We start from the raw sequence: 20,657 nt of genomic DNA, 5'->3' as shown, positions 1-20,657 counted from the left end.
ATGCTTTTGAATATGCTGTCTAGGCTGGTCATAACTTTCCTTCCAAGGAGTAAGCATCTTTTAATTTCATGGCTGCAGTCACCATCTGCAGTGATTTTGGAGCCCAGAAAAATAAAGTCTGACACTGTTTCCACTGTTTCTCCATTTCCCATGAAGTGATGGGACCGGATGCCATGATCTTTGTTTTCTGAATGTTGAGCTTGAAGCCAACTTTTTCACTCTCCATTTTCACTTTCATCAAGAGGCTTTTTAGTTCCTCTTCACTTTCTGCCATAAGGGTGGTGTCATCTGCATATCTGAGGTTGTTGATATTTCTCCCGGCAATCTTGATTCCAGCTTGTGCTTCTTCCAGCCCAGTTTTCTCATGATGTACTCTGCATATAAGTTAAATAAGCAGGGTGACTATATACAGCCTTGACGTACTCCTTTTCCTATGCATTTAAGTTTCCTCCATGTCTTTTCATGGCTTCATTTCTCTTTAGCATTGAATAGTATTTCATTGTCTGGGTATTATTACACAGTTTATCCATTCACCTACTGAAGAATATCTCGCTGCTGCTGCTGCTAAGTAGCTTCAGTCGTGTCTGACTCTGTGCGACCCCATAGACGGCAGCCCAGCAGGCTCCCCCGTCCCTGGGATTCTCCAGGCAAGAACACTGGAGTGGATTGCCATTTCCTTCTCAAATGCATTAAGAATATCTTGGTGGCTTTCAAATTTGGGCAGGTATGAATGGCACTGTTATAAAACTCCATGTTCAGATTTTTATGTGCATATAAGTTTTCAACTCCTTTGGGTAAAAATGAAGGAGAATGATTTGCAGTATCATGTGATACAAGTATAATTAAGTTTTGTAAGAAACTTCCAAACAGGTCATACCATTTTGCTTTTCCACCATCAGTTTTTGAGTGTCCTGTTGTTTCAAATTCTAACCAGCATTTGGTGTTGTCTGTTTTGGATTTTGACATTTCTAATAGGTGTGTAGTGTCATCTCGGTTTCATTTGCATCTCCCTGATGACGTGTGATGAAACATCTTTTCATAAATGTACTTGTCATCTATATGTCTTTAAAGATTTTTTTTTGTGTGTGGACCGGTTTTAAAATCTTTATTGAATTTGTTACAATATTGCTTTATTTCCTGTTTGGTTTTTTGGCCTGGAGGTATGTGGTATCTTAGTTACCCAACCAGGGATTGAACCTGCACCCCCTGCATCAGAGGATGAAGTCCTGACCATTGGACTGCAAGGGAAGTCCCCTGTAGGTCTTTTTTGGCAAGGTGTATGTTAAGGTCTTTTGCCCATTTTTAAGTCAGGATGTTTGTTTTCTTATTGTTGAGTTTTAAAAAGTTCTTTGTACATTTTGTGTACTACCCCATTATCAGATGGGTCTTTTGCAAATATTTTTTCCCAGTCTGTAGCTTGTCTTCTTCTCTTAGGGCTTCTTTGTATTTAGTCAAGTGACTTTGAACATGATTTTTAGGCATTTTCAGGTTCAGTTTTTTCAAATCTGTATTGGCATCATTTTGCTTCCTCTTTACAGAATTGCTGCAATTATAAAACTAGCAAATGCACACAAAGGGCTTTAAATTATGAAAGGCTAATAAATAGAAATTTACTATTAGTATTAAAGCTAATAAGCAAGATATATCATTTATGTTATCTTGTTGCCATTTCCAAATATGTCATATGGAAGGTAGATCCATTGCTGGTATAGAAGTGAGATAAATTTAATAGCAACAATAGTGATGATGAAAAAGGAAAAGAAGAGGAAACACCAAATCTTTGGAAAATAATTGAGTATCTTATTCATATCCTGTGTAACTAAAGATATAAATCATTTTTTTAAAGCTTGATTTGTTCTAGTGAAAGATTTTCTTTGTCATATTTGGCATTAGAAAAGTGTGGGAGTAGAAAAGAGTGTATATTTGTTTTTTCATGACTATGCAGTCAATCTGGATTGGTTATGGAGAGAAAGAGCCCTTTACTTACTGAGCTCAGTTAAGCTAATCTTTTGAAGATATTATGGTTTTATGTATGTTTAGTTAACATTTATTGAAAATTATGAAGTTTGAATATAGATTATCTTTTTCCTCTCTCAATACACACACACACACACGTATGGATTTATTTATGCATGTATATTTATATTCAAAGTTCCCAGAAATCTGAACAGGAGTGTTCTAGGTAAGGGGATTATCCTCTACCATACAATGTTCTTAGATTTGAGTTATGAATGAAGAATATTGATGATGACGATTACGATGCTGCTGCTACTACTTCTCCTACCGACTAGTGTTTACTGAGAATTTAACGTAGGCCAGGCACTTTTCTAAGAAATTTGCATGAATGCATTAACTTAATTTATCCTCGTAACAACCCAATGAGGTTTACTGATGAGGAAATGAATACTGAAAAGGGTCAATTAACTAGTAAACAGTGGAGAGAGGATTGGAATCTGGGCAGTCTGATTCTGGAACCAGTGCTCTAAATAATGACACAATATGGCTTCCCAGTAGTAGTCACGAGTGCATCGAGTTTAAGGAAAAAGTCATTGAAAACTGCTTCTTTGGGAAGATTGTCGAATTCTAAGCCATTTGAAAACATAAATTTAAATTACAGACTTTTAAACCCCAAACTTTATAAGCAAGAATGCAATGACATTTCAGAGGGTGTTTATAGAGAAGCAAATATATGTTGAATCCTTCAATTGTCTGCTCTCAGTTTGCATGATTTCTGGATGTTTATTAAACATGACAGGGAAGGAAACTTGGGAAAGAAAGGGGATTAGCTACTATGGATATTCCCTCTTATGCATAGCCATAGCCAAGAAAAGAAAAGAATGGGGGAAAGGGAAAAAAATGGAAAAATAGAAGTTTCTCTGGAAATCAAAGAATAAGACAAGTAACACTGCCAAGAATATAGCCTTTAGACTGACTATTTGGAGAAGGAAATGGCAACCCACTCCAGTATTCTTGCCTGGAGAATCCCACAGACGGAGAAGCCTGGTGGGCTGCAGTCCATGGGGTCACACAGAGTCGGACATGACTGAAGCAACTTAGCAGCAGCAGCAGCAGCAAACTGACTAGAGGTAAAGGGTAGAAAAAAAGAAAAGTGAAGTCGCTCAGTCGTGTCTGACTCTTTGCGACCCCATGGATTGTAGCCTACCAGGCTTCTCCATCCATGGGATTTTCCAGGCAAGAGTACTGGAGTGGGTTGCCATTTCCTTCTCCAGAGGATCTTCCCGACCCAGGGGTCAAACCTGGATCTCCCGCATTGTAGGCAGAAGCTTTTTACTGTCTGAGCCACCAGGGAAGTTGGTAAAGGTAAGAACAATTTAAGAACAAAAATGATTAACTGAAATATTGACTGTATTAATTTACATGAATAAACATTTGTTGAATCAAAAACTGGAGGGATTTGCTTGGCATTTCAGTGGTTAAGACTCTGTGCTTCCACTGCAAGGGGGCATGGGTTTGATCCCTGGTCGGGGAACTGAGAGCCTGCATTCCCCTAATGTTAACACTCCATGACCAAAGATCTTTTTTCATTTTTATGGATTTTAGACAATGTATAATGATCTTTTTCCTTAGGCACTGAAAATGAAGAAGCAGAAAGGGAATACCAAAATGATAATCAAGCAAGTTGGGTCCAACGTATGCTCATGGCCTTGGTGAGTGACTCAGCTTTGTTCAATACCAGAGAAGGACGTGCCGGGAAGGTGCACAACTTTATGCTGGGCTTGAATCTCAATACATCCTATCCAATGTCTCCTTTGAGAGACTTTACCATGCAAGAGTCCCTGGATGAAGACGAATTGGATGCCGCTGTCGCAGGTAGGTACACAAAGTGTAACCCACAGAAGCTAATTCAAGAGATTGTTCTTCCTTTTCTGGGGAGGAGCATTTTAATTGTTACTAGTAACTCATTTATAATCCAATTTTAAAACATGCATGTAATGAGGGGAGGGAGTTCCCTGGTGGCTCAGATGGTAAGGAGTTTGCCTGCAATGTGGGAGACTCAGGTTTGATCCCTGGATCCAGATGAGCCACTGGAGAAGGAATGACAACCCACTCCAGTATTCTTGCCTGGAGAATCCCATGGATGGAGCCTGGCAGGCTACAGTCCATGGGGTTGCAAAAAGTCGGACACAACAGAACGAGTTCACTTTCTTTTCTTTTTAATGGGGGAAGGACCATGAATTATTGTTTTTTTGGCAGAAGAAAATACACTGGACAGGAAACAGCATCGTTGTGTCAGCATAAATAATTTTCATTGAAATATTGAGAGGGACTTTGCTTTTCTGTGTTGGTCAAGGGTCACTCACTGGAAACAGGAAACCCTCTCGCTTGTTTAAGCGAAAGGGGTTTAAAGAACGGAATTGAGTGCTTACAAAACTGTTCTGAGGCGTGGAGGAGCAAGCTCCAGGCTAAGCATCTAGGAATGATTCCAAAAACACTTCAGAATCACCCCCACAAACGCCCCCACAACAGTGCTTGGCAGTAGAAATAGCACAAACGCAGTCTCTGTCTCATTTCCTCCGTCAAATCTCATGTGGGTGTCTCTCCTTGGCAAAGGGAGTAAGTCTCAGCAGACCCAGAGCTGGGAGGGAATCTTACGTAGGAAGTCGTCCCCGCCCCCCGCCCCTGGGAGTGCAGAGCAGTAATGCCTGCCCCCTAGGGGTGAGAGTCAGCCGAATTTACCTATTTGCAGCCTCCCTCCGCCTATCGAATTTTTTAAAATTTATTTTTAATTGGAAGACAATTGCTTTACAATATTGTGTTAGTTCCTGCCGAACTGTCAACATGAATCAGCCATAGGTATACATACGTCCGCTCCCTCTTGAACCTCCCTCCCTCCCCCCACCACATCGCCTCGCTCTAGCTTGTCACGGAGCACCTGGTTTGAGTTCCGACTTCATGCATCAAATTCCCACTGGCTATCTGTGTTACGTATGGTAATATATGTTTCAGTGTTAACCCTCTCCATTCGTCTCTCTCCTTCCTTCACCCACAGTGTCCACCAGCCTGTTCTCTCTGCGTCTCCACTGCTGCCCTGCACGTAGGTCCTCTTCTGGACCCCATAGAGTTCCTATTATACAGAGTGAAGTAAAGTCAGAGAAAAAGAAATATCATGTATTAACAGGCTATTGAATGTGTCCCTCCAGTTCTCTGAAAGACTGGGTAACTTTCTTAAGGTCCCTTAAGAATCTCATCAAGAACCCACTCACTTTCAGGATTGCCAGTTAGCCAAACTAGAGAATACTTCCCTCGATTCTTCATTTCCATGGGTGTTCCAAATTAAAAGTTAAATTTGCCTTGGTAGCTAATGACTACATAATCATCTTTCTTATAATGCTCCTGTCATCGTAAACTTTTTCTACTTCATCATGCCATCTTGTTTCTCTTAACTGCCCAAGTGTCATTTTTCAATCATTTCTGCCTAAGAACATTGACAGAAGGCTATGAAAATGTAAATGGAAAAATTTCCAAAAATCTTCCTGCTACTCTTTGTTGAAGTATTCTACCTATATTTGTCAAAATTAGGACATGGCTTTAGATCTTTTTGTTTAGGTAATGCTGTTTGTTTGTTGCTTGAGTTTAAGGGAAACTGCAGAAGCAAAATTTACCACTGTTTTTAAACAAGAGAAGTGGAAACTCACTATATTTTGCCTTATGTTTGTGGCATCAAAGTCTAGGATATGAGGTATATCTGATTATAAACCTGCCATGCAAACCCTTTCATATGAACTATAATGGGTCTATGAATATTTGTGTTAAATTCAGTGTCTTTTTTAAATTCATCCAAAATAAAAACCCTTGACTGTACAATCAGTGATGTTAATTGTGTGTGTGTGTTACTTATGATTTTACTTACTGCTATTGCCTCTTGATGAAAGTGAAAATGGAGAGTGAAAAAGTTGGCTTAAAGCTCAACATTCAGAAAACAAAGATCATGGCATCCGATCCTACCACTTCATGGGAAATAGATGGGGAAACAGTGGAAACAGTGTCAGACTTTATTTTTCTGGGCTCCAAAATCACTGCAGATGGTGACTGCAGCCATGAAATTAAAAGATGCTTACTCCTTGGAAGGAAAGTTATGACCAGCCTAGATAGCATATTCAAAAGCAGAGACATTACTCTGCCAACAAAGGTTCATCTAGTCAAGGCTATGGTTTTTCCTATGGTCACGTATGGTTGTGAGAGTTGGACTGTGAAGAAGGCTGAGCGCCGAAGAATTGATGCTTTTGAACTGTGGTGTTGGAGAAGACTCTTGAGCGTCCCTTGGACTGCAAAGAGATCCAACCAGTCCATTCTGAAGGAGATCAGCCCTGGGATTTCTTTGGAAGGAATGATGCTAAAGCTGAAACTCCAGTACTTTGGCCACCTCATGCGAAGAGTTGACTCACTGGAAAAGACTCTGATGCTGGGAGGGATTGGGGGCAGGAGGAGAAGGGGATGACAGAGGATGAGATGGCTGGATGGCATCACTGACTCGATGGACGTGAGTCTGAGTGAACCCCGGGAGTTGGTGATGGACAGGGAGGCCTGGCGTGCTGCGATTCATGGGGTCGCAAAGAGTCGGACACGACTGAAAGACTGATCTGATCTGATTGCAATACCAGTTAAATGCATCTTCTTTAGAAACTTAGGCTTTATAGATGAGAGATGATGGGCTTAAAAACAAAAACACACACAAAAAAACTTAGCCTCACAGAGTATTTAGAACCAGAAAGAAGCATTAGTATTTTACTCCATAGCAAAGGAAGATTAAAGGAGACAGCATCATGTTTGCCTAGAATTGCTCAACTGAACTAGAATTGGGACACTTGAAAAGGCCTCTTGACATTGCTCAGAAGCCTTTCCCTTCTGCTCACCCCCTTCCTCATAGCCTTTGGTTTTATTAGTCATTGTCTTGCTGATGTAAAAATGGAAGTTTCCTTGTGTGTACTTATTACATCTGTTTTATGTTACTACTTTGATCTTTCCGTGGTTTACACAGCACAGGCTCTGCACTCAACATTTTAACAACTTCCTGGTGATTTCACAGTAGATTTGGAAGTGTTAGGGTTCCTAGGTAAAGCACAGTGCTCAGTTAAATTTGAATTTCAATTCATATATATATATATAGAGAGAGAGAATAAGTACGCTCCTTTGTAACATTTGGGACATTCTTGTATAAAAATCATTTGCTATTTATCTGAAATTCAAATTTAACTGGACATCCTACATTTTTATTAGATAAATTTGGTACCCTTAGGAAGTGTACCTCTTTCATTATGCTTACCTTATTTCAGATTGTTCTTCATTTTCCTCTTTCTTCTTTTCATCCTAAAATATGATATTACATATTTTAATATTGCAATTAAAATATGATATTAAATAGACTAAATATTTATTTTGGGGGGAAATTTTGATTTGTTCTAACCTAAAATTATTAAAGTGTTAGTAGCTCAGTTGTGTCTGACTCTACAACTTCATGGACTGTAGCTCGCTGTAGTCCATGGAATTCTCCAGGCAAGAATACTGGAGTGGGTAACCATTCCCTTCTCTAGGATGTTTTCCCGACCTAGGGATCAAACCTGGGTCTCTTGCATAGCAGGCAGATTCTTTACCGTCTGAACCACCAGGGAAGCCCCAAATTATTTTAAAGTAATGAACTTTGGAAGGAACTTTAAATATTGTCAGTGTATATCTCATCAAATTATACTTGTTATTTTGTATTTATCTGACTGAAAAAATGTATACAGAATGTTGACTAGTCAAAAATCCAGTCAGATAAATGACAAGTTCATTCAAATTTGTTGTTTATAAACCAGCATTATTAAAAATGACTACAGTTTAGACTGAATGTACTAAATTGATTAGTCCTTTTTCAGATAAAACTTTTACCAAGATGGACTCCATTTATCTCCTTCTGGTTAGTTCCAAGTTTTAGAATGACTGTATGTTTGGAATGAAAAGTTACAAGGTTCACCATAAATGGTATTCAACTTGATTCATAAAGTCTTCATTAAAAGTTTTATCTAGTATACAATTAAAACACCACAATTTAATTAAAACATTAAGGTTATTCCTCTTTTATCTTATATTTAGAGTTTTTTATCTTATCTGTATATTATGTCGGGAAAATTGCACATTTGCTTTACTATTTTGTTTAAACAGATTAAAATTAGAACATCTTAAAACAATCAACCTAAAATGAGAAAAAATTAGTGTGCTATTTTTGTGCTTATTACTTCACCTTGCAGTCCCTCTTTTGAAAACAAGAGACATCAGATGATAAAATTCCCTTCATTTGTTTACTTCACAGTAGTTGTATACCTGTGGAAACTAATTTTGGATAAGCTGATCATTAGTTACGTGACTTCTTTCCTGTTTACTTTTGTGTTTATGTTATTTTCTGCAACACACGCCATCTGGAATAAGAAATCAAGACATGAGTTCATCTAGGGAAGGGTTCAAAACACAAACATCCAAATATTTGTGCGTTATAAATGGAATCAGTTGATGTATTTGTAAAATGACCATGATAAAATTTCCATAGCAGAATCTCTTTAAGGAAATGGTTCATGATTATAAAACAGAGCAGGTTTCCATACCTATCAAAGAACCTGATTCCCTCATTCACGGGTTTGGAAACTGTGTATGCTTTAATTTATGGGAGGATGTTCTTTCATAGGGGCACTTATCAAACTTTCTGTAACATTTTAGTGGATGGTAATAAATAGGGATCAAGTTCAAATCAGTTTGGTAAAACTAACAACTCCACGTCCCTCTTCACAATGCAATGGGATGCTCTCATGAGTTTGAGAGGTCCTACTTAAAGACTGCTCAAGTATAGTACTTTAAAAGCAGACTCGCTGTATCTGTGGAGAAGGAAATAGCAACCCACTCCAGTGTTCTTGCCTGGAGAATCCTAGGGACTGGGGAGCCTGGTGGGCTGCCGTCTGTGGGGTGGCACGGAGTCGGAGACGACTGAAGCGACTTAGCAGCAGCAGCGGCAGCTGTATTTGAATCCCAGTTGTGTCATTATTAGCTGGACAGTCCTGTGCCATTACTAGCATAACCTCAGTAAACAACAAGAGAAAAGTAGCGTGAAACTAAAAACCAGCACCCTGATCCCGATGAACCTGTATGTTAGTGAGTGTGCAATAGTCCTTACTGTTTACCCCAAAGGCTGACTTTAAAATAGAAGTAGTTGTTAACTGTCTTAGAGAGTTATTGTCAGGATTAAGTAGCATCTCCTCTTAAAAGTGCTGTTAGTCCAAGGCGTAGTAAAGAATATAGGGAACACACAGTATAATTTGCTGTTACTTTAAGTTGTTGAATCTTGCATTTCTCAAACTGATTTAATCATGCAACTCTTGTTACATAGAATATCTGGTAATATCTTGCAAAACAGTATTTTTTACAACACAGTTAAGAAATATTGTTTCCTGTCAGTTTAGGTGGATAGTTGGAATCATGGTGGTTAGCTACATGCCAGAGCTGTGAGTTGGTCTACATAAAGCTTTTTCTCTCAAATGTAATCTTGGATTTAAAAGAGGAAAAAGGAGACTATCAGTTTCATGATGAGAGGGAGCAAATCAAATAAATAAGAGAGAAATAGTCTGTTACTAGTTAACCTTTTAGCTGAAATTTAAAGCATCATTTTATGAAACCCAAAAAATTATTTGTGAATTATCATTGTAGTTTCTTTATTAGGGAAAATCACTGCACTGTAAACAAATATTCCCATTAATGTTTTTAACTTTTTATGCTTATCGTGAAATATGCATATCAATGTGGTTTTCATGATTGATAGATGCATGTGTAGATTACCTCTGTACATTGCACTTGTTGCGTTTTTAAATTACCCATTTCAAAATTCTTTAGTCTTATGGCTGTGCCACTCACTTTCTGAAGTGACAGTGTGACAGTGTGTTTAGGGTTTAGACTTCGTGGACCAGGCTTTGAATCTTGATTCTTACTATGTTAAACTAGACCTATTAGGGCCTCATATCCTTATCTTTAAAATGATATAAATGATATTTCCTTTGTCTTCTGGTAAATCTTATATATGAAATTACTAATATATGGGCTTCCCAGAAGGCTCAGTGGTAAAGAATCTGCCTGCAATGCAGGAGGCACGGATTCGATCCCTGGCTCAGGAAGGTCCCGTGAAGAAGGAAATGGCAACCCACTCCAGTATCCTTGCCTGGGAAATCACATGGACAGAGGAGCCTGGAGGGCTGCAGTCCATGAAGTTGCAAAGAGTCAGACATAGCTAAGCGACAGAGCACTACTACTATACGATATATTGTATACACTCAAATAAAGCTGCTTTTAGGAGGAATAAAAATACACAAATAAAAATTTTCCAGCTTATCAGTAAAATATTTTAAAACTTACACAGACTCACAATTTTTTACCTTATAAAATTGTTAAACAATAAAAATTTCAGAGGGATAGATGTTAAAGTTGGGTTTGATAATATATATGTAATATAACAAAGGGGCTTCCCAGGTGGCCCTAATGGTAAAGAAGCCACCTGCCAATGCTTGAGGTGCAGGCTTTGCTGCCCCATGGCTTGTGGGATCTTAGTTCCCAGACCGGGGATTGAACCCATGTCCCCTGCATTGGAAAGCAGATTCTTAACAGCAGGAATTGAACCCATGTCCCCTGCATTGGAAGGCAGATTCTTAACTGCTGGACTAGCAGGAAAGTCCCTGAATCTGGTTTTAAAGTCTCCTTCTCAGGGAGGTCTCTCCTGACCATCTACCTGAGGTTCTTCCCTATCCTACTCTTGTTGTTGTTGTTATTCAGTTGCTAAGTCGTATCCATGGTTTTGCAGCCCATGGCCTATAGCCCACCAGGCTCTGCTCTGCATGGGATTTCCTAGGCAAGAATACTGGAGTGCGTAGCCATTTCCTTCTTCAGGGGATCTCCCTGAATCAGGGATCAAACCCATGTCTCCTGCATTGGCAGGTGGATTCTTTACCATTGATTCACCAGAAAAGCAGCACCCCCCCATTCCTATTACCCTCTATTATTTTTTTCATTCCTTTTATCAGTGCCTGAACCATCTTTTAATATATTTGTTTACTGATTTACCAGCAGTGTGCTCTATTGGAGCAGAGTTTGTGTCTCTTGTTCAGCACTTAAGGAGTGCCTAAAGAGCAGCAGACAATGTGTGTTTGCTCAATTGATTGGACTATTCTCCTGGACTTCCATCACCTAGAGAGATGCTTGTGGGATCCTTCAGACTCTGCCACTCCCTAGTTATGCCACTTTAGAGATGAATTTCATGTATTTCATCCTCCATTTGTAGTATCCTCTATCTCACAAGTCTGTTCTAAGTCTTAAACAAGATAATGCCTGAGGAAGTGTTTTTAAACCTGTAAAGACCTATGTAATGTAAGTAATCCTAGGACAGGGCTCACGGTACACAGCTTAAACTTACTCCTAGGGCCTGAGCCTTGATTGCATTTTCAATATTTTGTCCCACTTAATTCTCATAGCAGAGACTTCCCTGGCACTCGAGTGGTTAAGACTCAGGGGGCACGGGTTTGATCCCTGGTCCGGGAGTTAAGATCTCACATGTCTCATGACCAAAAAACCAAAAATTAAAACAGAAACAATATTATAACAAATTCAATAAAGATTTTAAAAATGGTCCACATCAAAAAAAAAAAAAAAAAATCTTAAAGAATTCCTCACAGCATTCTTACTGATAGAATCTTTTACTCTGATATTACAGATGAAGTCTCCAAGGCCTGAGGGTCTAACCATATGAAATTCTTCTCACATGTTTACATAACAAATAGTTTTAAATTCTAAATAATGTTAAGTGATCATTTAATCTATTCTGTTCGTTTCTTTCCTTTTTAAAGATCCTGATGAATTTGAGCAGATATATGAGCCTTTGGATGTCAAAAGTAAAAAGATTCATGTGGTGGACAGTGGCCTCACATTTAACCTTCCATACCCTTTGATCCTGAGACCTCAGAGGGGAGTTGATCTCATCATCTCCTTTGACTTTTCTGCAAGACCAAGTGACTCCAGTCCTCCGTTCAAGGTAAGGAGAATTTATATAGCATTCCATCATCTGCCACATTCTTTTGCATGTCTTGTAGCTCTCTTCATCTTCTGGACCACGATTTCTTGTCCCTTTAGCCTATTTTCTACTTTATTATGAGTTATATTTCTAAAACACAGATGTGATTTAATCACTTTTCCACTTAACAAAGCTTTTAATTGATTTCCCAAGCCTCATTCACGTTCACAGTCCTGAGCAGGACAAGAACAAGGCAATACATCTGAAGTTGAGGAAGCGAATAGCCTGAAATTTGAGAGTTAGCAGGTAAAAGACAAGTAAAGCCAAGTAAAGTCATGCATGGGCTTCCCTGGTAGCTCAGTTGGTAAAGATCTGCCTGCAATGCAGGAGACCCCGGTTCCATCCCTGTGTTGGGAAGATCCCCTGGAGAAGGGATAGGCTACCTACTCCAGCATTCTTGGGCTTCCCTGGTGGCTCAGCTGATAAAGAATCTGACTGTAATGTGGGAGACCTGGGTTCGATCCCTGGGTTGGGAAGATCCCCTGGAGAAGGGAAAGGCTACCTGCTCAAGTATTCTGTTCTGGCCTGGAGAATTCCATAGACTGTTTAGTCCATGGGATCGCAAAGAGTCAGACACAACTGAGCAACTTTTACTTGATTTTTCAAAGCCATACATGGGGAATGTATAACATGAGGAGAGAAGAGGACATGAAATAGTATCTTGATGATTCAACAGCAGTATCTGGGGAAAAGGACAAAAATGAAGGAAGTATGCAGTATTATAAAACTAACTGAAGATATTTAACAACAAGATGTCTTTGGTTAAGTGGATAAGAGCAGTTTCAATAGGGCCGAGAGAGCAGATGTCATACTGCAGTGATTTGAAGGTTAAGTGGAAGTTAAGAAAATGGAGAAAATCCTGTAAACCATTCCAGGAAAAAGGAAATGGACTATATCTGCAGGAGGATGTGGGGAATAGGAAAATTGCATGCATGTGGAGGGGTGGGTTGGAAATACTTGAGTGTGTTTAAATGTTTTGATGTCTAGGACTTGTGAATGAAGCAATGTTGTGGGAGATGGAGAGATGACGTATACAACAGAATCACATCCCTGGGAGATTGTAGGGATGGGGAGTGGAAGGGAGACACAAAAATACAGATGGAGAGGAGTCTAGATACATCCATATTGGGACAAGACAGAAGGGGGTATTGTGGTTGTGGATTGGAGGTTAGTTGTAGGCACAGAGATGGGCAGTAGGAAAGCACTCATGTAATGACTTCTAACTTTTAGAGGAATTCGGAGTCAGCACTATCTTTTGAGTAGAGAGGAGGTAGAGCCAGGGGTACAAGGATAACAAGTCTGCCTGTCTGAAGACACAAGGAAAATTTCTAACTAGGGTCATGTGGAAAGATTGCCGGGCAGCATCTAAGTGAGACATGAATGTTGTCTGTCCCCCTGACTTCAAACTTCCTTTCAGTATAGCCTAAGTATTACCTTTCTTGGCCTCCACAAGTATAGTTTCAGTATGAAAGGCTTAGTAATTTCTCCTAACACAGCAATTTTCATGTTGTCCTGTCTGTATTTGTTTACTTCAACTCTCTGTGAACTCTCTGTGAACTCGTTGGAGACTAGAACGTTAACTTGTGTGTGTGTTTGTGTATATTTGTGTTTTGTTTTAATCACTTGGTTCTAATTGCTATATAGGTGCTAGCCCAAATTATGGTATGTAGGATATGTTTCGGAGAAGGCGATGGCACCCCACTCCAGGACTCTTGCCTGGAAAACCCCATGGACGGAGGAGCCTGGTGGGCTGCAGTCCATGGGGTCGCCAAGAGTCGGACATGACTGAGCGACTTCACTTTCACTTTTCACTTTCATGCATTGGAGAAGAAATGGCAACCCACTCCAGTGTTCTTGCCTGGAGAATCCCAGGGACGGGGGAGCCTGGTGGGCTGCCGTCTATGGGGTCGCACAGGGTCGGACACGACTGAAGCGACTTAGCAGCAGCAGCGGCAGCAGGATATGTTTTATGGGTGAATGAATGAAATATTATAATAGAGATGAAGTTACTATCTCCGTTTCATAGATTAAGAAACAGGTACTCACAAGATTAAGTGAAACATTTCACGGTCTCCCAACCAGGAAGAGTTAGTGATGACCCAGGTTCTTGGACATGTTTTCATTTCTATTGTACATAATTAAGATGTTCTTGAGACCCAATAATGGTTATAATAACTCTTTAACATATATAAATCTCATATTTTAAAAGTGCTTTCATATTTCACCTTTTTTTGAGGCAGTTAGTAATATTCAGAGAAGGAAACAAGGATTGATGAGATAAGAAATCTCATCATGCCAAGAAGTTAAATAAGATAGTGGGTGAAAGGTCTTCCCCATTAAGCCATTAAGAATCTGCTTGCAATGCAGGAGACATGGGTTCACTCCCTGGGTTGGGAAGATTCCCCTGGAGTAGGAAATGGCAACCCACTCCAGTATTCTTGCTTGGAAAATCCCATGGACAGAGGACAGACTACAGCCCGTGGGGGTCATAGAAGAGTCGGATATGACTGAGTGACCAAACAACGACAATGGGTGAAAAGAACGTAGCCCAGGGGACTTCCCCAGTGGCCCAGTGATTAAGACTTTGCCTTCTAATGCATGGGGCATGGGTTCCATCCCTGGTTGGGGAACTAAGATCCCGCATGCCTCAGGCCAAAAACCAAACATAAAACAGAAGCAATATTGTAACAAGTTCAACAAAGACTTTAAAAATGGTCTACCTAAAAAAAAAAAAAAAGGAACATAACCCAGGATCTGGCTGGGGAAATACTAGGTAAGTAATGGTCAAGGTGGACTACATTCCAAGGATCCAGGATGAGAATCTAACACTCTTTTCACTTCACTAGCTGCCTGGCTTTATATATACGATGTATATTCTTTTTTCTGTGCTGTGTGCAGCAGTTAGTGGTAAAATATGGTTCTTGATGTCTAAAACATTTTAGCTTTTGGCAGGGGGGAGACTTCTAATTGACAAATTTTCTTGTTAAATAGTTATTTGGGTTTATATAACTATGCATATTATGTAAACTTATACAACTATGTGTATTGGGCTTCCTTGGTGGCTCAGTGGTAAAGAATCCACCTGCCAATGGTTCAGGAAGAATCTGATTCCATAAGACCCCCTGGAGAAGGAAATGGCAACCCACTCTAGTGTTCTTGCCCGGAAAATCCTATGGACAGAGGAGCCTGGCGGGCTACAGGCCATGACATTGCAAAAGAGCTGGACCTGACTTAGCAGCTAAGCAACAACAACTGTGTGTGTTATAGGAGATCCATTCGAAAATAGACTGGTGTGTTCTGGAGTAGATAAGCAGGGAAATCAGTGAGATAGGATGAAAATGGCACAGAAATGGCAATGAGCACATCTGAGGAGTGGTCTGATTAAAGTGATAGATTTTAAGTCATTTTAAGTCATGATTCTAGGAGGGCTTTAAAGAAGAATTTATGGTTGGATGATAGCAAATGGAAAATCAGTGAAGGATTTCCAGCAGACAAATGACTTCATGAAACTGGAATTTTAGAATGATTAATCTGATAACGGAAAATAGGATGAATTGGAGGATGGAGAGCAAAAGGTTAAAATTAAGAGGGATTTACTGTAATGTAAGTGTAGGACAGTGAAGTACGCACCAGGGAGGGTGGCTGTGGAAACAAGAGCAGGGTTTGATGATGGATGAGCAGCAGTGGGGAGGTGAGTTTCAGTGCATGACTCCACTGTGATCATTTAGGAGCTCATTCTGGAAGTGGAAGAACCTGACTATTCATTTCACCAGTGGAAGTGTAAAATGTCAAAGTCTTCATTTTATACATGAATCAGAGCTCCACCACCTTAATGAACTGATTTTAGAAGGTTTTAGAATGTTATGTTGTACCTCTGAAAGGAACTCACTATTTCTAATTAAAAAGAATACTCATAAAAATACATCAAGTGCTTCTGCTATTCATAGACAATAGCTGTTGATATTTTGTTTTTATTTTTTTCTCTCTTCACTGCATGTGTGCACACATATGTGCATATGTATGTGTATCAACACCAGGGTTATATATTTTTGCCATCTGCTTCTTTCTTCTTAAAGTTACATTGTAAGCATTTCCCCATGCCATTCAATATTTTTAGAACGTAATTTTAAACACAGAATGATATCTCTATATATGAATAAGCGAGAATTTATTATCAGTGTTCTGTTTTCAACTTTTAGATTATTGCTGTCTTGTCAATTCTTTCTTCTAATTGTCATCTTTGCACATGAATTGTTAATCATACTTTTTATTATTCCCTTACTTGGATTCTTAGATATATACATGTTAAGATTCTTTAATAAACATTTCCAGATCACTTTCCAAAAAAGCTGCACCAGTTTATATTACTATATTAGATTGTACAGGCAAATCCTTGTTTTACATGGCTTTACTGGCATGGAAAAATATTACAGCTGTTTATGCTCATAGATGTGCTTTAGAATTATTTTGTCAATTCCCTACACCTTACCCTCTTCCTCCTATGTGAATATATCCTTTAACTATTGGTTTGGTGTAGCATGAAGCCTATCATTCTAGAAATAATGAACTGTATTTTCAGAGACTTAATATAAAAGAAATTGCAATATATTATATATGATACATTTTCCTCCAAAAATGGACTTCAGAAAATTCACAGTGAGTGAAATGAATTTTTAAGTCTCACTTGGAATATTTAAAATGATTTCTTAAACTTATGAGTATTGTTATATAGATTGTCATTATAATAATATGCATTTCAATATGGACTTAAAAGGTTATCAAATATAATTTTAAATTAATAAAAAATATTGTACTATTAATACTAAAGTGGAAATACTTATTATAGGTATGATATGTACTAAGTTTCTTCAGTCATATCCAACTCTTTGTGACCCTATGAACTAGCCTTCCAGACTCCTCTGTTCATGGGAGTCTCCAGTCAAGAATATTGGAGTGGGTTGCCATGCCCTCCTCCAGGGATCTTCCCAACCCAAGGACTGAACTTGGGTATTCTGTGTCTCCTGCACTACAGGCAGATTCTTTACTCCTGAGCCATAAAAATTGAATTGTACATAAAAGTTTTTGATAGCAGGGAAGTTCCAATGCAATACCTGAATGTATGCAATAAGGTTTTTTAAGGTGATTAAATAATGAATATTTTTCTATTTGGGTGGCTTGTCTGGTGGCTCGGTGGTAAAGAATCTGCTTGCCAATGAAGGAGATATGAGTTCAGTCCCTGGGTCGGGAAGATCCCTTGAAGAAGGAAATGGAACTTACTCCAGTGTTCTTGCCTAGAAAATCTGATGGACAGAGGAGCCTGGTGGGCTACAGTCCATGGGGCTGCGAAGAGTCAGACACAACTTAATGACTAAACAGCAATGACAACAACAAGTGTCCTATTTCTTATTGGACACCATTTGAAGTTAAGAGTAGAGCATAAATCCTGAGCAAAAATTTGGAGCCGGTAACTATGTTTAATTTCATAAATATAGTTAAATCTCAGATTTTGTCAGGGAGATATAGAATGATGGATATCATGCCTTTTGATAAAGGCAACACAGTTCATATTATATCTACTTTATAACTAGCCTAGAAAGTTCATGACGTCAATGTCGGTGATAATGAAGGATTTTGTTTTTTATAGATTAGTGGCTACACACTCCTCTAATAATGGTCCAAATATACAGAACCTCATAACTCTAAATACTGTTATTAATTGATTTAAGAAAAATAATTTTGGGTTTCAATTTATCAAGTTCTTTTTGTTAATCATTTAATAACAGATATATGCCATGCAAATATAGTTTACCTGTAGGGTTTATCCAAGATAAATTTTAATAAGGTTTGTTCTTCATATTGGTCATAAAAATAATCCAGTACCTTCACAGTCAAGTCTTCAAAATAAATAGGTTGAATTTAAAGGAGGGGGAAAAAGCTTTGGATGTTTTGAGGAATAAGCAAGGAATACAGGGAAGTTTAGAGTTTACCATTCTAGATTTTTTTCCTTTAGCTTATAAAGTTTTATGTAGAGTAATGGATTTGGATTGTTATTCCATAAATTATGTTACTTTATATTATGCTGCCATATATTGGGCATGAACCTAGCTGTATTTCAGTGCCCTTTTAAATGCTTAGTGGCTGGAAGCCAGAACAATGAGTTCATCCTCTTAAAAATAAAAGGAAAGAGAGAAAGAAGGAGAAAAGGAGAGAAGGAAGCAATGAGGGAAGGGGGCAAGGACAAGAGAATCAAAAGGAAATTAGAAAGTAGCTAGTCTTTACAAATTATAGAAGTAATGTATCTAAATTAACTTTATCAAGGTCAAAATTTCATTTACCCACAAAAAAGTGCTTCCTTTTTCCGAAAGAATCCATCTGCAATGCAGGAGACCTGGATTTTTCAAACCCTGGTTTGGGAAGATCCCCTGAAGAAGGAAATAGCAACCCACTCCAGTATTCTTGCCTGGAAAATCCCATTGACAGAAGAGCCCTTAGGGCAACAGTCCATGGGGTCACAAGAGTCAGACACAATTTAGCGATTAAACTACCACCACAAATAATACAAAAAAGAATCTGTATTTTTCAACGCTAACCTGATTTATTTGTTGACATTATGGCATGCTCCTTGGTTTAGAACCTCTGTATACATTGTACTTAGATTGTTAAGTTGGGTCAAACCATCATGGCCAAACTAGTTCAAGTGTTAGCTCTATGGGCATCAGTCCAACATGGCTGATGAAGGGAAGAGCATGTTATTGAGTGTAGCCTTTATAGGCTTACTGCTTAAGGTCATTTTCTGGGGTTATAGAGTTGGACACGATTGAAGCAACTTAGCAGCAGCAGCAAATTGCCACAAACAACAGAAATGTATTCTTCTCTCACAGTTCTGGAGACCAGAAGTCAAGATCAAGGTGTCCTCAGGGCCACACTCCCTCCAAAAGCTCTACAGGAGAATTCTTCCTTGTCTTTTCCAGTTTCCAGTAGTTCCAGGCTTTCCTTGGTTTGTGGCTACATAACTCCAATCTCAGCCTTTGTCTTCCTATAGCCTTCTCCTCTGTGTGTGTGTGTTTTCATAAGAATATTCATTGTTGGATTTTATGGCCCACCCAGCTCATCCACAATGATCTCATCTTCAGACCCTTAACTTAATTACACTTGCAAAAACCTCTTCTCCTAATGAGGCTGCATTCACAGGTCCTGGGGGCTTAAAGCATAGACTTATCTTTTGGAGGCCCACCATTCAACCCACTAAACCTGTTTGGTCATGGAGGCTTAGAGGCCTTGTCATGAGGAAATATACTCAACATTAATTTCTCCTTACGTATTTTTGTGAATGTATAGTAACTTCTCAGCGAAGAAGAACTAAGGAGAAATGTAAAGTGCTCTGTACACTATTAGATATAGAAAATTATTTTTGTGCCTATTGCACTGTAAAGCTCTTGGGACCTAACACTTTTTTTGGAAGTGAGAATGATCATAACCACAAAATAATGAATTCTAAATTGTTGTTTTTATCCATTGTATCTTACGTTAGTTCCTTTAAAAATTTCCTGCTGCTGCTAAGTCGCTTCAGTCGTGTCCGACTCTGTGCGACCCCATAGACAGCAGCCCACCAGGCTCCCCCGTCCCTGGGATTCTCCAGGCAAGAACACTGGAGTGGGTTGCCATTTCCTTCTCCAATGCATGAAAGTGAAAAGTGAAAGTGAAGTCGCTCAGTCGTGTCTGACTCTTAGTGACCCCATGGACTGCAGCCCACCAGGCTCCTCCGTCCATGGAATTTTCCAGGCAAGAGTACTGGAGTGGGGTGCCATTGCCTTCTCTGAAAAAAAAAAAAATTTCCTAGAATTCTGTAAATTTATTTACGCAGTTATACTCCTCTATCCAATCTAAAAATAGATTTTAAATAATGAGAAAACACATGCCCTAGGTATACAGAGAAAAAAACCTCATTTCCTCTGGAGAAAAGTGAATATAATATAATATAATAAATATAAAGTATATATTTATCTACATGTATAAATAAACAAAATGGCATATATATGCCATTCACACTATAGTTTGTACATATTTTTATATTATTCAGATTGTTTTTCCTATCTTTCAAAGTGTTTTAGTCCTCTTAAATGAGTATAAACATCCTACAAAGTATCACTTTGAAGGATACCTTCAAATTTTTATCTTCACAGAAAATCATTTTAGTTAATACTATGTAAATTTATCATGAATTAGTCTATGGAAATCTGAGGTGTCAAGCAGTAACCAAAATGGATGGTTAGAACTCAGTTCTGCTGTAATTTGTGGAATAGCGATTTTTTTTGCTCACTGCATTCTTTCAAAATATTCTTTTCGAACTCGTCTGTTCCACTCATAGCTGCGTCACTGTTTCTCAGCCTTTACAAACAGTAAAATGAGACATGGGAGGAGAGCAGACGGTTTTTCCATCCTGTAATCACTGCCTTATAGTCATCAGGTTTTAATCCTTTCCACATCAGGCTCATATAAGGAAAGGGAAAGTTTCCATCACTTCCTGATTCCTGCATAAAATATCTATCTAAAAATAGCT

At 38.8% G+C, this 20,657-nt stretch overlaps 1 protein-coding gene across 1 annotated transcript in view; it reads left to right on the top strand.

The window, feature by feature from the left end:
• PLA2G4A (phospholipase A2, group IVA (cytosolic, calcium-dependent)) overlaps window positions 1-20,657 on the top strand; it is a 174,733-nt gene that overhangs the window by 136,035 nt on the left and 18,041 nt on the right. Inside the window, exons 14-15 of the mRNA XM_010853064.1 lie at window positions 3,589-3,831; window positions 11,874-12,058. Coding sequence (XP_010851366.1) covers window positions 3,589-3,831; window positions 11,874-12,058 — 428 coding nt within the window. The remainder of the gene's footprint in view (window positions 1-3,588; window positions 3,832-11,873; window positions 12,059-20,657) is intronic.

Source organism: Bison bison, unplaced genomic scaffold (genome assembly GCF_000754665.1).
Source record: "Bison bison bison isolate TAMUID 2011002044 unplaced genomic scaffold, Bison_UMD1.0 scf7180017864322, whole genome shotgun sequence".
NCBI classification, from domain to species: domain Eukaryota; kingdom Metazoa; phylum Chordata; class Mammalia; order Artiodactyla; family Bovidae; genus Bison; species Bison bison.
The sequence above is the reverse complement of the archived record's forward strand: the minus strand, read 5'-3'. Positions and strand labels throughout refer to the sequence as shown.